The sequence below is a fragment of the Micropterus dolomieu genome, linkage group LG09, assembly GCF_021292245.1.
Source record: "Micropterus dolomieu isolate WLL.071019.BEF.003 ecotype Adirondacks linkage group LG09, ASM2129224v1, whole genome shotgun sequence".
Taxonomy (NCBI): domain Eukaryota; kingdom Metazoa; phylum Chordata; class Actinopteri; order Centrarchiformes; family Centrarchidae; genus Micropterus; species Micropterus dolomieu.
This window is the reverse complement of record NC_060158.1, coordinates 29,015,101-29,038,123: the sequence shown is the minus strand read 5'-3', so window position 1 is coordinate 29,038,123 and position 23,023 is coordinate 29,015,101. Positions and strand designations below refer to the sequence as shown.

The window sequence follows — 23,023 nt, the reverse complement described above, 5'->3', positions numbered from 1 at the left end:
TTCCCTGGACCTCTGTTTGTTCCAAAGAAAAAACACAAATGTAGAACTAACTAGTTTGCCTATCCTTATTTTGTTTGAATATGTAGCGCTCCAGTTTTATAATTTTGAAATAACAGCAGACTTAATAATGCTACATACACATTACACAATCATCTCTTAGACTTGTAGCTTTGTTGCTCAGTAAGTCATACTGTACCCCGTGATAGGATGGGTAGCCGTTATACCTTGCCTCCTTATTCCCTAACTTTGCATCTTGCTGTCTTGTACCTACACATATGTATCGGTATATACAGTACAGTATACCGTTACATTACAACAAATGGCATTGTAAATTGGGAAGTGTTACGCTGTATGTTGGAGACTGTAATCTAAATCATTAACGAAATTTGAATTTAACAAAAACAGCCATGGACACAGATGCATTAACTCGAGCATTTCTCCTTTGTTTAACAGTGGTACAGAACAACATTGATACAGAATTACAATGAAGAATGAAATCAGACAAAAAACATCCTTAAACAGAAAACATACCAAGAACAATGGCTATTAGATCACAAGAGACTGAGTGAAAAGGAGCAAGTTCAGCAGATCTAACGAGACAAAGTTTGTAACAATTCACCAGTCGGAGAGCAGCCGAAAGAAGAAGATAAGAACAGCTGAGGAATGAGGAAGGATAGATGAGACCCTCCCTTTTAAGAATAAAAGGGAGGGGAGATGTGGAGATGGACAGACTAAGAAAAAAGAAAAGGCTGAATCTTGAAACCTCAGTCTGACAGGATGGTGGAGCTTCTGGGCATTTAACTGAAAACACAAGAAGCAAGAGATGGCGTTAGAGTGTGTCTTAACTAATCATGCCTCAGAGCTGCAAGTGCAAGCAACACAAGTCAGTGGAAGGCCATTCACCATGCGTGATCCGTTTCACAAAAGTAACAGAAAGCAAATGTGGCTTTCACATAATACAGTAAAATCACACTTAGATTGCAATCCTCCCTCGTATCAAGAGAACTAGTTTATGTTGTAATGGCTAGCTGCAGTTGCATCAGAGGCTCATTTGCATATATATGTATAAATTAATATATATTATATTATATTAATATGTAGAATTAATGAAGTTAGTGCCGTGCACTACACTCTGGAGATAAGGTGCAATCATCATTCACATCCCTTTTATCGTAGACTGCTTTAATTGTATTAAAAGCAACATCAAAGAGGCAAAACAACATACATGAAAGGTGTTTTGTACAGAGTTGTGCCCACCACTGCAAATAAAGCCACTTAGGGGAAACAAACTAATAAATAAAATAAATGCATCCGCATTGTCTCTCAGTAATACAGCAAGCCCCTACAAAATTGTAGCGTAACAAAAATATGAATACACTTTGAATTGAATGAATAAATGGATTGTTGGAGGGCTCTGCAGCGGGTGATTCTTTCTGCTCTGAAGATCATTGGTACCCATCTCCCGAGCATCAGTGAAATCGGTGAGGTGCCTACGCAGAGCCCAAAGGATACTAAAGGACAGTACTCACCCAGCCACAGCCTGTTCACCCTGCTGCCTTCTGGGAAGAGATATAGAAGTTTCTGCTGCCACACCACTAGACTGCAGAGCAGCTTTTCCCCCAAACTATCAGACTCTTATACTCTAATTCATCCTCAGCACTGCTCCACTGATGATAGTTTATTTCTGTTTACCATTTTTATAATTGATTCTATCTGACTGTATATGTCTGTGAAGCAGCAGAGGGAAGTTCCAAACTCAATTTCACTTAATGTAATGTGACAAATACATCTACCTTGTGCCATGTAATGATTTTTTTATGTAAAAAAAAGTTACATACTGCTAATTCACAACAGAAGATAGAGATAAAGCAGTAGCACCATTTATTATTATTTATAATAATAATGATTAATTTCAGCCTTAAACTCAGTCCATTCTCGTTATGCTACATTTCTGACATTCATTTTAAATTCACAAGCCAAGTACCTCCGACCTTCTGACTGTAGTGGGGGGAGGCGCCACCAAGATTAAGGAAAACACACCTTGTGTTTTCCCACATGTACCTCTGTGCCCTGCTGTCCTTGCTGATAAGGCTTCATAAATATAACCTTGCCATTTATAAAACTGAAACCTATTTGCTTGGCAAATATTTTGTTAGGAATCAGGTATGAGCAGGTTTGGTTATATATAAAATAAATTAAATATTAATAATGTTACAAATATGATTAATAAATACTAATCAATACGGGGCACCACCTTGGAATCAGGAACCAATCACCAAAAGTGAAAACATTCTCAAAGGGTTTTGCCCACCTATAAACGCCAATAATTAAACACTATTTCACATTAAGAAAGTGATCAGTGAAGAGGGAATCTGAGCACAAACCGTCACAACCAGCTGCTGTTACAACAAAATACACAAATAACCACAGATAACTGCTCTTTAAAGGTACAATAAGATTTTCCTTAGCAACAACTTCAGTTAACATATCACTATCATCCCCAAAGCTCAAGAAAGTGCGACACCCAAAATGTCTTCATTATAATGGCATGGAACACAGCTGGAGCTCAGACTCAGCTGTGGATTCCAGAGATGTGTGTCTGTGTGGATGAGCGCAGAGTGTGTAAGTATGTCTGTCTGTCTGTCTGTAAGCAAAGTCTATCAGATCCAGGTTGCCGTGGCTAGATACGCTACCACACAACAACCTGCAGTGAACTTGCATTCACTGTGGTCCTGGCTTAGTCACGGTTAAGTTCGGCTATTGACTCTGCATGCAGTGGCATGAACTAACACATGTAAAAATACACAAATCCTACTGTGGTAAAACACAATATCTGCCTCTTTATTAAACAGGAACAGCAAACTTTCATTTAGCAGTTTGTTACTGGACTCCGGTCTTGAGAAAGCTCTGTTATTGGCTTCACCTTCACCCACAGTGTCAGGAATAAAGGAAGCAGAAAGAGGGAACAGCAGAGCCGACTTAAATGGGCTTCAAGTCATTTTCTTGAAGAAGAAGGAAGGTATATTCTTCTGCAGAAGTGGGGCCATATATATATATATGTTGTTTATAAAGGCTTCCTTTGGATCCAAAAATGTTAACACAAAACAAAAGGGGAAAAAAAGATACCAACCACACAGGCGGTGTGTGCACCGCGTTACGACTGCGCCATTTTAGTCAGTGTTTGTGCACACACCTTGTGTGTTTCAATGTGTGTATATTCTTAATCGGAGTCACAGTCAGTGCTTGAACTTGGCCAGTACCAGCACTTCAATATTTTACTCTTTGGCGTATTGGGACTTTTTCTTGCTCAGTGGAATTTCTCACAAGCTGCCTGTACACTTCTCTGCCCTCTCCACTGGCGGAGATGGACTATGGAAACGGTCGAGTGCCAATACATACACCAACATGTGAACAACATGTGACAGGGAAGTACTGGTCACAGTGCAGACAAATGAATGCTGGTAACACTGGAGTGCAAGATTGGTGGGCTCAGACTGCAAAGGGTACTCTGTAAAATCTTAAAATCCAGAAAGCCCCTAGTTGTATGTATAGCACTTTTTAAAGAAGTGTTACAACCCACCCCACCCCTGTCAGCCAATGTTTAGCTAGCTGTTTCAGCATAGCGGTTTGAACGTTGCCTAAGAAACTATATTTCAATCTAATATAAGTCAAACAATTCTATCTGCAATAGTATAGATACTAAACAAAACATAGTCTTGGTTAAAAAAAACAACTTTCTGACCTCAAAACCATTTTTTTGTCTTTATACTTTGAATGTAAATGTTTCCAGACTTGATAACTACCATGCCTGATCAGGGAGGAAGTGGGTAAATACTGAAATGATCACCTAACTCATATCTTTTCTCTAATTGGTGGAACTGGTGTTACAACTCTGCCCATGTTACAACCATACCCGGTCTCCCCTACCATTAAATGATCCCCACATGACTATTACGCTGCGTCTTGGCCAGGTCTCTCTTGCAAAAGGGATTTTAATCTCAATGAGACTCACCTGGTTAAATAAAGGTTAAATTAAAAATAAGAAAAAAATATACTAATGCCCATGTTGTTTGGGCCACTAAACAGGGTGGAGGTGCTCTAATCTTTAAGTCTATTTTCAGTGTAACCTCCAATCTTGATATTAAATTCTACCATCTCCGTCAACTATGAATTGCATTGTTCAGGGCCACAGACTCCACCTTGTGGTATACTGAGTAGTACAGGTGCACAATTCTGAGCACACTCAACCACACAACCACACCCTTCAGTGAGTCAGAGGTGAAACACACTTTCACCCAGAGAGAGCAGTAAACACTGCTTTACACGTTGGTGTTACATTACTCCATAAGTGTGCATGCATTTTCAAATGTGATGTTTACAGATGTTCTTTCTATATTCTATAAAGATATTATTCTCTAAAGCAGTGGCCAATTGGTTGTGTGATTTTCTACAGAGCAATAGTGTGTTTGAGGATTTTCAGTCAGATTTAGAGTTCGTCATAGCACAGAGACAGCACTGGTGAAAATGACTAATGACATTCTGACAAAATAATTTTCTGTACTTGTCTTGTTAGATCTTAGTACTGCGTATGATACCATTGACCATCACATTCTATTACAGTTTGGAAGATTTAATTGGCATTAAAGAAAACACTTTAAGCTGGTTCAAGTCCTATTTATCAGAATAAGCCTCTTAAGCGTCTCCAGCTGATCCGGAATGCTGCAGTATGTGTAGGCTACTGACAGGAACCAGGAAAAGAGATCATATTTCACCTGTACTAGCTTCTCTGTACGGGCTCCCAGTAAAATTCAGAGTAGAATTTAAAAGTCCCATAACTTGCTAATTTTCAGGTTATTTTGGGTAAAAATGCTTTAATGTTCAAAAAACACCTTTTTCTCATACAATCCATTATTTCAGCACCTGTATTCACCCTGTCTGAACTCTGTTTTAGCTCCTGTCTCTTTAAGGCCCCCTCTCCCTAAAAGCCCAATTTCTTCTGATAGGCCATCCCCCGAAGCCTACAGGCCAATGGGGCTGTATACTGTGCTGAAGGGCTGGAGGAGGTCCTATGGTATGAATTGAAATGTGCCCCGCCCTACAAAGGGCCTCGACTAACATGAAAGAATTCACCCACTTCTAAAATAAACTACTGTGTAGTGTGGAGAGACATGGACACAGTAAGAAGGGGTGCTGCAACCTCCCATCAATTGATAATTAAAAAAGTGTGACGCAGACTCACAGCAAAGAGATAGAGAGAGAGAGAGAGAGAGAGAGCGAGAGAGAGAAAGAGAAAGAGAGAGAGAGAGAGAGAGAGAGAGAGCGAGAGCTTGTGCAGGCAAGAAAGAGTGAGAGCGTGCGAGTATGGACAGAAGTGTGGATGTGATATTAAAGCCTAAAGTTACTCTGCAGCTCTCTGGTTTATTACTTAAGTGTTTCTCCAAGTGCTAACAAAGACAGACAGACGCTCGTCTCCTCTGTGTAAAATCTGGATGCTCACTGCGCTGCATTATTAGAAGTCAGTATTCCTATAGTAATTCTATGTTTTTTGGAAAGCACTGTAGAAAATGACTATATTAATACTACTGACTTGCGTATTCTGAGCATTGTAGTTATAGTGTTAATATGGTATAGTATAGTGTTTCCTGTAGTATTACTGTGTTTTTTCAGGTAATTACTATAGAAGTCACTACAATGTTGTCTTGCTGTCTACAAAGGTTGTTGTTGTGTTTATGGGTGTGGACTGTACACTGTAGCTTGTTCTGTCTCTCTTCTCTGTTTTTGTTTAGCATGTTGTCTTTTTTTTTTTTGTGTGTGTGTGTGTGTGGGGGGGGGGGGGGGGGGGGGGGGGGGGGGGGGGGGTTTGCTTGTTATGTGTATGTACACTAAGAGCAATTAAAACTCAAGTCAAATTCCTTGTATGTGAAGACACCTGGCCATAAAAAGTGATTCTGATTCTGATATAAATATTATACATTTACTATAACATGATAGTAATGTTCTATAGTGTATTAAAAAACAAAGATATACAACTATAGTAAAACTTTTTTTCACTCCATTTTTCTCTGGCATCATTTATGTTAGAATATTTTAACAAATAGCTAATTAAAGGTCTCAGCTATAAATAAATATTTTTATGTACACAAATGTTTTCTAAAATTAGGGGATTTGAGAATAAAGTCAACAAGTAAAGCAATCTGTCCATCAGGAAACTCCATAAATCACTGTAGGCAGAACAGCTGGAGAAGCAGAAAATTACTGTAAGAGCACTTTTTGTCAGACATACTGAACAACCTCCAGGTCTGCTGTGCTGAAGGGCTGGAGGAGGTACAGATCACTTACTGATGTCATGAAGGGAGCCAAATTCAGCATGTTTGCACACATATTTGCTGAAAGACTGAGCAAGAGCAGGATGTTTTTTTCTTTAGACATAACGGGGACAGATATTTAGGTTAAAAAGACATGAATCTTATCTTAAAGAACTTAGTACCTTATTACGCCATTCAATCTCTGCCTCACCCCACATGCAGAGTCATGGTTCTGATTCAGGTTTCTACCTGTTAAAATGATTTTCCTTGCCTGTGTCACCAAGTGCTCATGGTGGCAATTGTTGGGTCTCTGTTAATAATATTACAAAGAGTACAGTCTAGACCTGCTCTAAATGAGAAGTGCAATTTGATAACTTCTGTTATGAATTTGGTGATATAAATAAAATAAAATCCTTATTAATTTGTGATGATAATCAATTCAAACTACATCATTCATCCCTAAAACGAAGACAACAGGATCAAGGAGCAGAATGGCTTGCTCTGATTTAAGATGACTTTTTATTTAGACATGTAGTACAGTTATCAGTTAATCACTTATCATTGTTGTAGTACAAGGGAGTATCCTCCCCACCCCGACACAACTTCACTGGCTCTCAATAAGTCACAATATTTAACAATATTAATGTCTAAAGCTACTGTCACTGTTGCTGTAAAGAGATAAAACTATTCATCATCCCACTAAACAAACAGGCTATACATTAACTATTACCTATGCTTTGTTAAGTTTAAATAAACTAAATTAAGTCTAAACTAACTAAACTAAAATATAAACCACAGCAGCCAGATAGCTCAGTGAATGTTTTTATACAAATTAAAGAAATGTTACACAGACAGGCTCAACACGCATGCTTCTCACTCGGAAAAGACACATCCCTACTTACATAGAGGTCATGTCATTGAGGGCGTGGTCCAATTCCTCACTGATTGCTTTGTACTTGAGTTTCTGTGCATAAAGCTCATCTGCATGTCCACACACAGACCAAAGAAAGGTGTGTTGCAAAGGAAAAGGGGGAAAATAACAGAGGCTGAAATTAGTATCGTGGAAAAGAAGGCATGCATGATAAAAGCTGTGACCAGAAAAATATAATTCATATATAAAACATATTAGGTAGACCTGTCACACAAACAACTAGAGCTGATTGTCTATTAAATATTACAATTCAAATGTTATTTTGATTCAAAGTGATGTGCACGTTGATCCCTGACCAGGATCAACAGGTTTTTAACGAGACTTATCCTTTTAATTACTTTTCACTTTTCTTGCCCTCTCAACTAATCCAAACCAACTTTACTGTCAATATGTAACTCAGTGAGATGATTAGCTGTGTTTGAGCCACAGGCTATGTCACATACAGGTGTGCAATCAGACAAGTCACAGCTACAGACTGGCTAGAGACTGGGCGTCAGCAGCTCAGCCTGCAGGGACTTGTCTTGGCTTGGGAACTGGAGGTTGTCCAGTTCAAGTCCAGCAAGCATCATTATACAGAGTGTGGGCTGATAGCTGGAGAGGTGCCAGGTCACCTCCTGCGCACTGCCGAGTTGTCCTTGGTTAAGGCACTGAACACCTAACTTCCCGAGGCGCCTGACTGTGTGGCAGCCCCATCACTCATCTCTTCACAACTAATACAAGTGTGTGTTTCTAAAGTTTGCTTGTAATAAAAACTAACAGCAGAGTGAACATTTTTTATTTCCCCGTGAGAGATTAATAAAGTATAAAAATATATGTTTGTATCATACTGGCAGTGGGCGTGGCTTGCTTTTGTTAGGAAAATGGTCTGGTCTGCATCATTTTAAGCATTAACCTGCTATTTACACTCCTCAGACAATTGCATGAGTATCTTAATAAAGTGGAGCTTGTGTACATGATGAATGTAAAGCTTCCTAACTTCAGCACTTCAGTTTTCTGCCTTCTGTCATGTCCCGCACAGTGACAAGCTTCAATATTGGATGATGAAGTAAAAATAAGCATTAATCATGCACAGCTAATCTGGTGAAAGCTGATGAAATGTTATTGAGGAGGAGCTCTTATTGAATGTGTGTGCTGAAGTACACCCCAGTGTTTTTAGCTTTTAGCCCTGTTTACATTGCGGCGTATCTGCAGCATGAAAAGTCCTGCTGTTTTGGTTGCTAGCAGACCCTGTTTGCACCGTACAGACAGAAGAGCTGGATCACTCTGTCAAAGAAGAACATGTCTGAAGCTGATGATTATGAGACAAGATCTGATGAAGTTTAAAGAGCGCCTTTATAATATGTTTTCTCTGGATTTTTTAAATATCCATTCTTAATAGACACTGGAGGCACTAAATTAAAGAGTGAATTTCACTGATTGTTGAACGGTGTGTATGATGAGTTATGACTCTGACAAGAAGAGGTTTATGTTTGTGTTAGGGACTCATTTTAGGGAAGTAGCCTACATGAAAGTTTGGTATGACTATAATATGACAAAGACACCATTAGCATTAATATGTGTACTTTTGTAACTTCTGTTAGGCATATCCATAAAGTTCATTTCTCTCATGGTGAATGGAGCAAAGCCTTTGCAGGAAGGGAGAATAAAGAAATATTTGGCAGGCTGAGCTCTTTTTTGATCAGACTGCTTGGTTAACATTATACAAGGGCAAGGCTGATTTTATTTTTATTTTTATTCCACAAGTTCAATAAAAAGACCAAATCCAACAATGTGTCAATGTGTCTCTAAATACTTTCTGACTTCCCTATTCTGTCTGTGGATCTCAGCTCCAAGCCCATTGGTTCCTACTGAAGAGCTCACAAATATATAATTATTTTTATTTAATTTATTTTTTAGCTAAGCTGGCCTCTGTAGTTTTTGTATGTGGTCAAAAAGCACTCATTGAAGAAAACTAATTTTGTGTTTTAAGAAAACTGATTGTTGATCATTGATCACATAGTCAAGAACACTTTAAATGTTGCAACATAGTAGACTGCATGACTTTGGACAGTTGCTTCTTCTTTTCTGGACAGTTATTGAATTTAAAATATATTTAAAGGGTGTCCTTTTGGGAAAAAGTGTAATCACTTTACCTTCCAGATCATCAATAGTCTTCTCCAGCTTGGCCACAGATCTCTCAGCAAACTCAGCTCGGGTCTCAGCCTGAGATCACAAAGCACAAGTCAAGATCAGATAACATCTGAGGTCAACAAATTATAATAAACCGAATATACATATAAGGGTATGTCAACATGTTGTGTTTCAACACATTTTATTGAACTCTTTTAAGGTGTAGGATAGATTTTAATGTAGAAAATATTATTGAAAGTTTAAAATATCTAAAGGTCATCTTCCCCTCTCGCTCACCTCTTTCAGCTTGTCAGTCAGGATCTTGATCTCTTCCTCATACTTGTCTTCCTTTTGAGAGTACTGTGGTGAGAAGCAACATTATTTAGATTTAGAACTATGTAAAAGCACGTGACTCCACTTCTTAAAGAAATAAGAAATCTCTCTCTCTCTCTCTCTCTCTCTCTCTCTCTCCTTCACCCCAACCGGTCGAGGCAGATGGCCGCCCACCCTGAGCCATGGTTCTGCTCGAGGTTTCTGCCTCTTAAAAGGAAGTTTTTCCTTGCCTCTGTCGTCTAGTGCTGCTCTTGGTGGGAACTGTTGGGCTTCTGTAAATATCATCACAGAGTACGGTCTAGACCTGCTCTCTTATGAAAAGCACTGTGAGATAACTGTTGTTGTTATTTGGCGCTATATAAATAAAATTGAATTGAATTGAAGAAATCAAACACACATTTACATTTCTGCAACACATGTGGAAGTTGGGCCACCACCTCCACAATCTTATACTATACACAAACTACTACTTCTGAAAAACTGAATGTAGGCACCGGACATGATCGCGTCCTGCAGAAACTTGAATCGTGGATGCAGTTCCTGGAGGTATAAGCCACAGCCCTTAACCCCAAGTCAACCCCTAGTTGCTCCAGAGGCGTGTGAGAGCACTTTGGATAAAAGCGTCAGCTAAATGAATGAATGAAATGTATATTTGCTGCTAATCCAACCAAAGATGGAGCTATAACACACTCTTTGAATTTTGCTGCCAGAAAAGTTTGAATATTTGATTATTTTGAATAAATTAATCATAATTATATAATTAAAATCAAATTGCATGTTCACACACTGGGTGTGTTTCAGTATGGTCATGTGTGAAATTCTGGTGAAAATCTGATGATGTGTAACTTTAAAAAAAAATGTATTCAATGAAGAAAGACCACTTCTCTGTGGTCTGAAGATCTCATTCTGCCATTTGTCTGAGTAGATTTCTGCCATCTAGTGGCACCTCTGTCTTTTTTGGGCCTGTACTGTGAAGCAGGATTTGAGCTTAGTGAGATAACTTCAGGGTTAACCCTGGGCTTTCAGTCCTATGATAGTGGTTCACGTCCTACTGGGGTACATAGACATGGTATCTTATGCTGAACGGCTAACATCTGGAGCAGGTTTTGTTCCAGTTCAGAGATCAACTCTATAAAAACACCTCCTACTGACCCCACCCGAGATCTCACAGACTGTTTTATACTTTGTTTGCTGTGGCAGATGTGGATATGCTTTTGTATAGCGATACCATCCTACAGAGACTGATTGAAGCACTACAGCCTTGTACTTTTACTTTAAGATACGACTGTAAGTTTACTAGCGCTTTAAATTATGTGTTTCTATAAATGTTTTTATTTGCTCCTAAGTCCGTTTCACAAATCCTATTGCAGCCGTTAAAAGTTGTTATTTTATGTGATGCTAAATTAATATGAACAGATAATTTGGTATTCAAGTTATGAATTAGGTTATTATAACCGTAGGTTACATTTGATTCTTAGCGTTCATCTTTTGCTATTTAGGCACAGTCAATGAGGTGAGTTTACATTCCATCCGCAGAGGAGCACAGCAGGAGGAGCAGAAATATTTATCAGTTGTTCTCAAAGGCAACTAAATAGGATTCCAGTTGAAGTGGCTGGGTCTCAACACGTTTCTACACTGTATACTGTACAAAAATAGTATTTTCAGTATTGTAGTTTTTACAGTTCTGCTTAGATACAGTAGCATTCTACATGTTTTTCCTTCCTGTAGGGTTCAAACTCTCACCTGAGCCTTGTGTACATTTTAAAAATCTGAATATTCAGCCATTTTGTACAAATCCAGAATACCCAATATTACAAATATATTTTCCTCTATTTTGCAAATACAAAATACATGTATTTCATCTTGATACATTATCTGGCACTAGTATTGTGTATTTTATTTTGATACATTTATTGGAGGGGTATTTTGTATTTTGTAACAATGTACATTTTGATGTATCTTTGCCCAGCTCTGGTTTACATAAGTTAGGGAACAAAACTCCAGATTCCCAGCCCTCTGAAAGACTATTGCCTATTACCTCGCCCACGCAGCACCTAAGACTTTTAGTATACGTACTACGTGGGCCCCACCTCTGTCTCACCTTGTACGTAAGTGTAACTGAGATGGACAAATAGCATGACAGCTTTTTCTTCAGCTAGTTTAAGAACCAGTGGGCTCCATATCTTAGAGAGCTACGCCTAGACAGCCTTCACCCTCTAAGGCCATTGCTAGTGGGAAATGGGTGAAGCAGTTCATGCCCCGCTTAGACCTTTCAGTACCCACAAGCACAAACACACACCCACTACATAAGAAATCAGTAACTAAAGCATGCTGTGTCATGCCTGGCCCTACCTTCTCAGCCTGGGCCTCCAGAGACTTCAGGTTATTAGTGACGTTCTTCAGTTCCTCTTCCAGTTCAGCACATTTACTTGTATAGTTATGATTTCAGGGAAAGAAGGACAGAAACAGGTGGTAGTAGGGACATCAGATTAGTCTGGAGAAAACTGAGAACAGTGGTGAAAAGTGCGCATTTCAAGTGACCATTGTAAAAAGAGCTGGCAGAGGAACCAGATGATAGGGATACTCACGCCTCAGCCAGCTCTGCCCTCTCCTCTGTACGCTCCAGCTCTCCTTCTACAATCACCAGCTTACGAGCCACCTGGACAAAAGATATACATTTAGATATTATAAGGCCTCGTACATCACAGACATTAACATTAAAACATAATTAACTCCTTGACTGTCACCAGTGAAAGAGATTACTTGTCAGTTTGAGTGCTGATCTGTGGGACCTATTATTTGCTCATTGCAATAATGTAAAAAAACACCACTGCAGCAGTACATCCAGTGAAAAGCTCCTTTCAGATGTTGATCTTTTTGGTTTCTGAAGAAGCAGCATCTTAAGAGCTTCTCAGTCACCACCTGGAGAAAGTATGATACTGCACATTCCAGAGGCCAACAACAGAAAACTCACCTCCTCGTACTTGCGGTCAGCCTCCTCTGCGATGTGTTTAGCCTCCTTCAGCTGAATCTCCTGAAGCTCCATCTTCTCTTCATCCTTTAGAGCCCTGTTCTCAATCACCTTCATACCTCTGCACACACAAACCATAACTTATTAATTGCACTAGTAAATACTGGTAAGATAGTAACTATTTTATAAATATCAGCTAAATCACATACAAAAGTATCTTATCTATTCAAAGCAAAAGCCAGCTAAAAAAATATCTATTAGAATTTTAAATTTTAGCTTTAATGTCTTTAGATAGCTAGCTTCACCAAACAGCATCTGAATGGCTTACTAACTAGTAGAAGAAAATAAATAATTATCTGATATAATATTGAGTTGGGAAAAGAAAAAGTGATATGAAACAGTGTTTATTTTGGAACCTGATTTTGACTTAGTTTTCCTCTTAGTCTTTTTACTTTACTTTGCTTTATTTGACAGGGAAAATGTATATTGATAATGTTTCTGAAAATATGTTGTGTCGAGTTAGACAAAAAGGCAAATTTTCATAATCATAATTCTGGTCTCCTTTGAAAGGTCAGAAGCTAAGGAATATAAATATTTATTTTGCCTTCACAGAGTAAATGGAGATGCAATAAAGGAAAATATGATATTTTCATCCTTGCCTGGAATAAAATCTTTATTTCAAAGGCAATATCATCATGACAACCATAATCCAACCGATTATAATGCAATTGAATATCTTCTGCTTCACCTGGAATACAAGTGTAACTATAAATTTGATGAAAATAAAATAAAATACAACAGTTGACTTATATTTAAATTTTTATAAAATATACCAGGCCAATGTCCAGGTTTTGGCCATATTTATTATATGTTTATATGTAACTTTGACTGGGAGTTTTGTTCAAAACATACAACCACGTTACACATAACATACATTTTCCAAAACAAGTGTCTGCCAGGTATGATTTCATAAAGTTAAGTGCATTAGGGAAACCTGGAGAGCTTAGCTATGAGGATGTTATAGTTAACCGTGTCAAAGGCTTTCTGTAGATCCAGAAATACAGCTCCACCAACACTACCCTTGTCTAGCAATGATTTAATGTTTTTCTCAAAGTAACAGTTGTCCGTCTCTGTGGAGTGTTTTGCTCTAAAGCCAAACTGCATAGGGTGTAAGGAGAAAGGGCTGTTGTAAAGGTGGAAGATGATCTCCTAAAAATTTATATTGGTTTTGGTCAAATTCTGGACATGTTCACTGGTATTCCCGTCTATCTCAAGGTTAGTAGAAAAGGCAGTGTTTAATTGTTCAGACACAAAGTGTCCACAGTGCCTCAGTAAATTGTTGGTGTTTCACTACAAAGTTAAACCATTGCCTTTGTCTGTCACCGGGCAGTACAACTGAATAAAAACAACAGCCCTTTCACAGTACGTATCGCAGAGTATAAAACTTCTTCTGGTATTTGGAACTCAACTCAGAGATTTTTACATTAAAGCCTCTAAAAGGTAGAAGCTGGCTGTTTTAGCTTTTTAACATACTGAGTTGATGGTTTCCAGTGACTTGTTGGACTTTGGAGTCAAATTTAACTCACTTTCTGTTGTTTTAGACAGATCAGTCACAGGACAGAGTGTTTCACTAGATCTCATCTTTACAACAAAAAATATCTAAAGATTTAATAAGTAAGATTTCAGCTCCTGAAGGAGCGTCAGTGAGCCCTAAATCTACAAACTCTCTCTCTCATTTATATAAAAAAAGTGGTCAGTAAAAACTTTCGTCAGTACTCACAATGACTTTTCACACCTTACAGTGGATGCACTGATTGTTAATCAGTGTCTTATTTTCCTTTTTACATGAAAATACATTTTGCCAGGTGACCGGGTGCATAATGGGGGATATTAGAGTTAGTGATGAACTCTAAAATACCATTTTCTGTGTGTTTTTCTTTTTTGCTGAACATCCCAGGGATTTAACATGTCACTGTGCTGCAGTGATGTAGTCGAATTTGCCCTGGGCAAAGGGGCAACAACTACTGACCGTGGTAATTGTACGAACCTTACCTAAGGCACATGTCCCTCTTGTAGTATAACCAGAATTGAAGAGTAACGAGCTGCTCTATTTGAAAAGTTCAATGAGATAACTTCTGTAATGAATCGTCGGTATATAAATAATATTGAAAAGCGAAAGGAACACTGATCCAGTATATGCACAAAGCGGTTAACAAGAAGTCACCTCTCGCTCTCATCAGCAGCCTTCTCAGCCTCCTCCAGCTTCTGCAGAGCTGTTGCCAGTCTCTCCTGAGCTCGGTCCAACTCCTCCTCCACAAGCTGGATGCGTCTGTTCAGGGAAGCCACTTCTGCTTCAGCCTAAGCACACAGAATGATTCAGACAAACCAGTGCCTAAAGACAGAATAGCTTTTCCTGATTGTGCCTTTGAAATGCCAGTTCTAACATCAATTACACATTTTTTTTTAGGTTGTGGTAGCTGACGGAAAATATGAGGACCAGCAGATCTTGTTTTCGGGGGCGGCCCAGAGTGTTCACCCGTAGGTCCTCACATCAGCCCTTTGCAATGTTTCCGACTTTGTAAACTGCTGAACATTAACATTACCATGGCAACGAATTTGAGGTGATTGCTCAGTGGGGCAGTGGGGACACCAGGAATGAATGGAACAAGTTCTACAAACACATTTTTATTTGTTTGCACTTGATTTTTTGAAAGTGAAAGCCCTAGTCATAATACAGTATGGTGTGAATAGTGCGAGTGAGTGTTTTGTTCCAGGCATTCTTTGGCAGAACAATAGTGACAGCTGACTTTCTATCTGTAGATGCTCAAATTATTTTTCAGCAGTGACTCACAGTTAACTCAGTGCTAGAGAATTAAAAGAGGCAGAAGAAAAGAGGCTGGGATGTATTTTCCCTTTCCTATATGATTTTAGATCAACATTGTTGGTTGTCCACATGAGCCACAGTCATAGTCTTAGAAGCTGATTGTTGATGTGCTGTAATAGCTTCTAGTGTACAAAATTTAAATGTATGACAAAACATGTGAGACCTGAAACTGTACTTCTTTCATTTAGTCGCTCGCCAAAAGGAGAGAGACACTGATACTGTGACCCGGGAGGAATGGATGGTGTACCTAAAATGGACTTGAACCATTGTTAAGCTCACAGTCAAGGTTGAGCGTCTGACATCATGGCCAAAATAGGGCTCTGAATCCCCCTAACAGCTGTGGGGAGTCAAGGCAGGGCATGATGAGAATGGAATGTAAGGGAGACGCAGATAATCAGCCAGGCTTGGTTTACACTGACAGCATCATAGCTTTTATCAGAGCCTCAGTTCAGGGCTCACACTATGTGCCATTATGAGAAGGTACAGCGTCTGTGATATTTAGAGGTTTACTATGTGCAACAGTTATTGGGGCTTCTACCTAATCTTGTAGAAAATAAATAAAGTGCACAACCAACTACTGTATCTCCTAAAGAGGCAAATCCTCTCACTTGCCTTGTGTATATGGGCCTATGTGGTGGTACAGAGACTCCTCCGTTTTTATTCTCTCAAATAACTGGTCATGCACAGACAATATAATGGCACAGTCTAATCACAATTGTGTATTGCGCTTTTGGAATTGTATTACTCACATCAGCAGCCTTCTTATCGGCCACCTCAAGCTTCTCCTGAGCATCCTTGAGGGCCTCAGAGTATTTATCAAGCTCGTCTTCTGTCCCCTTCAGCTTCTTTTGCATTTGCAGAAGTTCGTCTTCGTGCTGATTTGGGAAACACAGAATTAGCAGGTTTGCAATATTATGTTCAAAATGTATACATCGGATTGGTTTACATGCTTAACACAGTGATTGTATTGCCCTGGAATATGATAACTTCTGTGGATTCCAGTTAAAGGTATGGTCATTTTTTTTCAAATCCATCTTAAAACAATAATCAGTCCTTCATACTGACAAAACCACTGATGCCAATAGAACCGAACATTTCTAAAGAAACTTCTTGCAGAGAGGCGAAATGTCTTCAAGTACCTTCAACCAAGTCCAGTTGCCCTGGGTTTTAACCTTTCTTGGATAACTATGACCTGGATGACTGAGAACCTTCACAGATTTCTTGCCCATGCATTTTGGGGAGAACACCCTCACAATGGTATGGGAGTATAAAAAGGTAGGAAGATGAAGGCAAATTGAACACTACAAAAAACCCCTACAGTTTGACCTGAGATGCCGACAACATAGACTTATACCAAACAGCCTATACCTTGGATCCACTGCGAAAGGACACAGAGCTGGAATGATCCTGGAGAAAGCACAATACCAACTACTGAACAAGACAGTGAGACAGATCCATTTCAACACTGAATTAATGAATAATCAATATAGTAACGTTAGTTAGTTAGGTGAGCAATATCTACAAATCAGCAAATACAGTCTGATGACAGTAAGCACAAACGAGCACCTGAAGCTTTCCTTTTTGCTTTTGGGTTAGAAGATTCAATGGCTGAATGAAGTCATCGTAGAGAGGGGTAGAGGGGTTATCCAGGATGGTTTTGATCTTGTCGTTCGTCCTTTCAGGCCAAGCACTAAGTTGGCCTTCCTCACCAGCTTGGTGTCACCAGCCTTGGTGGGACTTGGTAGGACCAGCCTATCAAAGGTGTTCATGACGTGATGTAAGTGCTACATGTCAGTAGTCAATGAGAGCGTTGAGATGTCCTTTCTTTGGTAATGCAACAAGAGGTCTTCCATAGTATTGGTACCTTCTTCAACCTCAAGGCTCAAAGCCTTTGGGGGTTGGTTGTGTGTGTGTGTGTGTGTGTGCGCAGTGAGTTGTGATGCAGCAGTGGCTGACGTTTCGTGGAGGTTTGGGGGTTGTGATGCAGCAACATCCAGGGTCATTGGAATATTGGGTTGGGGTGAGCTGTCTGTTTGGGGTTTACTGAGAGAGGGGGAGGTAGCAAAGTTCTTGATGCTTTCCATTTTGGGGAGGAGTCCCTAACAGAGGTGTGGATGGGAGGAGAGATGATGGGTGGGGAGCTAGCCACGCTGTCTGAGCACACAGGGGTGGGGATTGTGTCAAACATATTGAAAAATAGGTTCAGTTCTGAAGCAAATTCTGGGCCCCACTGTACTAGCCTGTCATTCGTTTCATCATATTCAACATCTCCTTCACACTGTGTTGACCTCTCTCAGTTTCCTCTTCAGCTCCTTTTGGACTGCCTGGAGGTTCTCATGATCCCTTGCTATGGAAGCCCTCTTCTGTTTGTTGAGGCCTTATTAATCCATGGTTTATTGTTTAGGAAGCAGCAGAGATTTTTGGATGGTACAATGTTTCTTCACAGAAACTTGGGTAATCTTATATCTCATATTGAAATGGTCACTGATTATAATGAAGTGATGACATTTAGATGAAGTCACTTGCGCCCGCCACCGCAGCAGATGATGGAATATAAACAGCTCTACTGATACAGAAGCACTATCTACTTAGCTCCTATGGTATATATGCCAAAGGAACTCCAGCTCCACACCAGTAATCCAGTAGCTTGTCATGGATGTAAGCAACCATAGTATTTTTATTAGTAGTATTTTTATTTGGTGTAAGAGCAAAAGTTCCGCCAACCTTCCAATCATCATGCATGTTCCATTAACACATATTCCACAATATAATTCTTCTGTTCATTTAGTTTCCCGAATCAAAACTGATACTAAATATTATAGCCTGTTCGGATACACCAATAAATAAAAAAATAATAATTTCGTTGTTGTCCCCAATTTTAAGTTCTAAATGCTCCATTTGTATGGCACCTTTCTAGTCTTTTCAACCACTCAAAGCACTTTTACTGAGCCTAAGTGCTCAAACAGAAACTAATATTCACACAGATTCATACTGTGGCAGAACAACGACCAGAGGCAATTCGGGGTTCAGCATCTTGCAAGGACACTTTGACATGCAGCTTGGAGGAGCCAAGTATTGAACCGCTGACCTTCTGATTAAGGGGCAACCCGCTCTAGCTCCTGAGCCACAACCATGATTTGGCAAAACAATCTAATTAGGAGATAATGCTGTGACGTTTCATAACTTATTGCCAATTAAATAGAGGTGTGTTCACTTCTTCAGGTTTACATGAGGAAGATCATCTGTGGTTAAAACATTATCAGTCACATCCCCATGAAAACAAAACGTAGTTTGTCTCTTTTGTGTGTGCATAACTTGGTCTCTCTTCATCAGGCTAAACCAGTGAGCATGGCTGGTTCTGCAGACTGCAGGTACACCGTAAGCTTGAATATTTCCATATTGCATGACTGTACAGTGCGCTAAATTCTAATCTGTAGCCTAAATATTAGCTGCTAGCGCCATTTGAAAGCCATTCTATCATGCTTTAGCTTCAGCCATCATTCTGTTCTAACGGTTCTAACAGAGTCATGTGGATGCTTGTTAAAGAGACAAATAAGTAGCACAATTAATGTTTCCAAATGTAGCAGAATAAAAGTAATGATTTTTCTATTAAAAATTACCCAAATAAGAGTAAAAGTATGTTGCATTTAAACTACTCTTGCAAGTACAATTTACTCAAAAAAGTTACTTGAGTACATGTAACGGAGTAATTGTAATTCGTCACTGCACTACCCACCTCTGGAGGGTTCTGGGATTCTCTGTCTGCATTGTAAATGCATTACCCAAGTAAATGGCGGGGTATCTACTGCAATACCGGTGAGTAAAATCAGAACACCCTTAAAAAAAAAATGATGATTTTTTTAACAGGACAAGTGAATCAACACTTAACAACTCCCGTGATGATTCTGCCCCAGATAGAACAGCTAGTGTACACTCCTATGTATGTATGTAACATGTCATGTCACATGATGCTATGTTGTTTTTCCCTTGGCCAACATTGTAGTTATTTAGCTTTAATGATATAACTGTAGCTTTATCTTGAAATTATTGGAAAAGAATCCCCAGTATCATGTTTCAGCTTAATGGAAAGAGCAGACATTTTGGAACAGATTCTAGTGGAAACAAAGCTAGCTGGTTAGGGGTTTCTGTTTTCTATTCATGTTGTAATTTAAGCGCCCCCTGTTGACACAACGTTCCCTCCATTCTTGTAGTAGTTAATTAATGCATTCACATAACACATTACACTCGGCAGTCACACATTTTCAGTCTCTTCGTTTTATATCTTTAAAGTATTAAATAATTTAGCATCAGACTGCTACCTGATCTGAACCCAACAAGGTGTCATGTTTCGGGTCAGGTTTGGGCCATTTTGTTGTGTGGAGCTTTGGGCTTGGGCTGGGTACAAGTTTGGGTTTGAGTTTAGCCTTTTTTAATGGAATTTACTGTTTTCTAATGTAATTATTGTTTCTCTCTCTGGCAATGCCAACCTCTCCATGTGATGTGTCACAAGTAGATATACAATGTCCAGTGGGAAGATCAAAGATACAGGTCTGGTTCAGGTGTCAGTTTTAGGTCTGTGCAGAGCTACACAGAATCAATTGTCATCATTGAAGATCCCATTTGGAGATTTACCCTATTGCTAGATACTACCTCAAATTTCCGACAACAGAATTGAATAAAAAAGGGAATAGATTAATACTGTAACAAAAAACATGATCATGCTTTTGTAAATCTCTGGTAGGAGTGAGACTAGCTCACTAACCTCATTAAAAGGCACATGGCTAGAAATCCTTCTCTGCCTCAGCTTCATGTATTGAAATGTATGTTTTATATACATGGTTCCTGTCAGGTTATATTCTAAGAAAAAATAATTAGTATAAACTGAATCTCTTGCCTCATACCTGCTAAGACTATTTGGATGAAACATGCTATTTCTGATTTGCCCGTGTTCATAACCCACCTGTTTGCTTCTCTCTTCGGCTGCTTTCTTGTCTGCCTCCGCTTGTTCAGCCTGGTCCAGTGCATTCTCCTTGTCCAACTTCAGCATAAGCATCTTCTTTTTGATGGCCTCCATTTTGGCTGAGGTTTAATGGGCTTTTGCAGTCACACAAAATGAATAGAGAGGGGAAGACAAAAGGGTGCAGGAGGGATGACCTGCAAAAGCCTGGCAAACTGGTGGAGGCACTAAACTCTAGATAGAGTGAGACCATTTATATGACAGGGGAGGAGACACTCCCACTTCTAAGCCCCTCAACTTACCCTCATGCCCACATCCTCCTCTATCCTCTCCAGTCACAGCTCAAATGAAAAGTGAGCCTGCACACTAACAACATATGTTTGCATGTATGTTTTAGCCTAGCCTCTAGACTTTTTCTTGTGTTGTTGGTCCTCAAGTGCCATTTCCTGGCATGGGATCAATACAGTTTATCTAATTCGAAATAAAAGGAGGTTAACAAGAGCCTAAATGCTAATAGTAGACATGACAAACAAAAAGTTTTTGTCTTTTTCTGTCTGACAGACACTGCTAAAATTACAGACCAGACAAAGGTCATAGGACTAAGGGTACCTGTCATTTGTGATTGTACGATTGCCAGACTCCACTTGATGTGTTATCTTCAAAATATTTCAGGGTCCTTTTAATCTTCTAAATATCTCACAGAAATGTATGACTCTCTTTCTTAAAAAGTACGTTGTAACATGTTTTCCAACATGTTTCAACTTTTTATCGTGGCCACCATGAAGTTAAATAACAGCTGCTGCTGCCATTAAGTGAGCAGATCCATTTGTCACCATTAAAGTTTACAATGTCCATGTGATGTAGGGTTAAAGCGCTATAACTGTTGATGCCTTTTGAGAGGGTTGGGTAATATGAATTACATTTCTATCACAACATATCTAATATATAGTAGAAGAAACAATTAACATTTAGAAAACAATTTCTCTCGAAAGGTCTGTTCTGGGGTCTTTTTATCAACTGATCTTCTTCAGCAGATAGGGTTTGCAAAGTCCAAGTGAAGAAAAAGCGTGTGATTGCTGTGTGCATTGATAATGATTTCCATGATATTTAGAGGATTTTGAAATGATCTGAAAACTCATTGACCTTAAGGTAGTAGCTGAATTATAGATGCAATGGGACTGAATGGGCGCTTTAACACACTAACATATAGCATTAATATATAGTATATGGATATGAACATGGGATTGTTTAATCTTCATCAGTTATAAAGAATAACACTTATCAATAAGAAAGGTCAAAGCACTCATCTAGAAAGAAGTAGATGATTTTAGAAAATGTATAGTAAAACCCCAAAACACATTTTATTTTCTCAGATGGACTGATGAAAGCAACCCTCAAAGACAGATCATACTGAGTTACATGAATTAGTGGAACAGTGGCTAGACAGGAAGTAATCAGGGCTTTCTGCTATGCCTAAGATGTGTGTTATCAAATGAGGAAAAAAGGTGAGATGGAACCAAACAGAACAACAATGAGATGAAAGATGGTACAAGACTCGGAACTGAGGGAAACTGCACAGTCAAAGCATATAGTCATTTGATTCACTGTTCACCTAAACATATTAAACAGTGTAGATTTAATACTGATAGTCTATCAAGTGTCCAGTTTAGAAGGAAGTTCTATGAAGTGTTTGGTCATGTCGTGTATTTCACAGTGCAAATCTTTCTTCACTTTTCAGGAGTGCATGGGATGGTTGAGATTTCTTTTTTACTGAATGTTGCTATTGATTCTAAAGGCAAAAGGATTTGTCTGAAAAAATTCATAACCAAAACCACACTGTTTCCCTCAAGAATAATGTATGACATTACTGTCAGGATGCTCCTTTACGTTTAAAGAGAATTTATTTTACACAAACTGTCTTGGTGATGGGGTGAGAAGTTGTGAGATAGAGCAAACACAATACAAACTGACACTAGGAAGGAATGCCTGTCCTGTAACCCTATTCCACCACCTGGCCTGTAATGCCTATAATTGGATTTCTCCTGGGGATGGATAGGGTATACAGGCCATGGGATGACTATGTAAGTTATTCCCCTCTCTAGGCCCCAGTTGGTTATTAATAAACATCTTTTGGCTGACATTGTCTAGAGGATTATAGTAAGAGACTGTGTCTGCAGCTGTGCACACAAATACACAGGCAGACATGAACGCTGAGAAAAACCAACAGAATTACTACTGACGGAGATGTAAAAGACTAAAAGGTTAATTCTAGACTTTCTGGAAAATACACCTGGGTCCCTCCCATCAAATCAAAAATCAGATGAGAAGGTTGAGTTTCCCCTCCGTGTATCTGTGTTGGTGTGTTGGACTTTTCTATATGGGGTCTGAGGGCGTTCATATTGGCTGACCAGTGAAGCCGGATGGTGCTCATATCCTGTAAATGGTGCAATGGAGGAGCCAAACTGTTTTTGTAGGGGTGGCCAAGCTGAGGTCAGTACTCACTTTGGGGTGGCAAAGAAATTAGTATCTTGTT

General features: G+C 39.2%; 1 protein-coding gene across 1 annotated transcript; it reads right to left on the bottom strand.

Annotated features, from left to right (window-relative positions):
• Positions 1-422: 422 nt before the first annotated feature.
• LOC123976260 (tropomyosin alpha-3 chain) lies at positions 423-20,687 on the bottom strand. Its single transcript, XM_046058251.1, has 10 exons — positions 20,494-20,687; positions 16,283-16,408; positions 14,874-15,007; positions 12,653-12,770; positions 12,267-12,337; positions 12,031-12,106; positions 9,643-9,705; positions 9,369-9,438; positions 7,208-7,286; positions 423-801 (listed from the first exon to the last, which is right to left on the bottom strand). Exons 1-10 carry the CDS (start codon positions 20,605-20,607, stop codon positions 798-800), a joined length of 855 nt encoding a protein of 284 aa, XP_045914207.1. The 5' UTR covers positions 20,608-20,687; the 3' UTR covers positions 423-797.
• Between the last annotated feature and the right edge of the window lie 2,336 nt (positions 20,688-23,023).

Excerpts from the sequence above, each read along its gene's own strand:
- LOC123976260 (XM_046058251.1), bottom strand. The coding sequence starts at position 20,607 with ATGGAGGCCATCAAAAAGAAGATGCTTATGCTGAAGTTGGACAAGGAG. Across the intron at positions 15,008-16,282 it reads CCGATAAGAAGGCTGCTGAT|GCTGAAGCAGAAGTGGCTTC; the intron begins GTGAGTAATACA and ends CTGTGTGCTTAG. Across the intron at positions 12,338-12,652 it reads CTGACCGCAAGTACGAGGAG|GTGGCTCGTAAGCTGGTGAT; the intron begins GTGAGTTTTCTG and ends TCTTTTGTCCAG.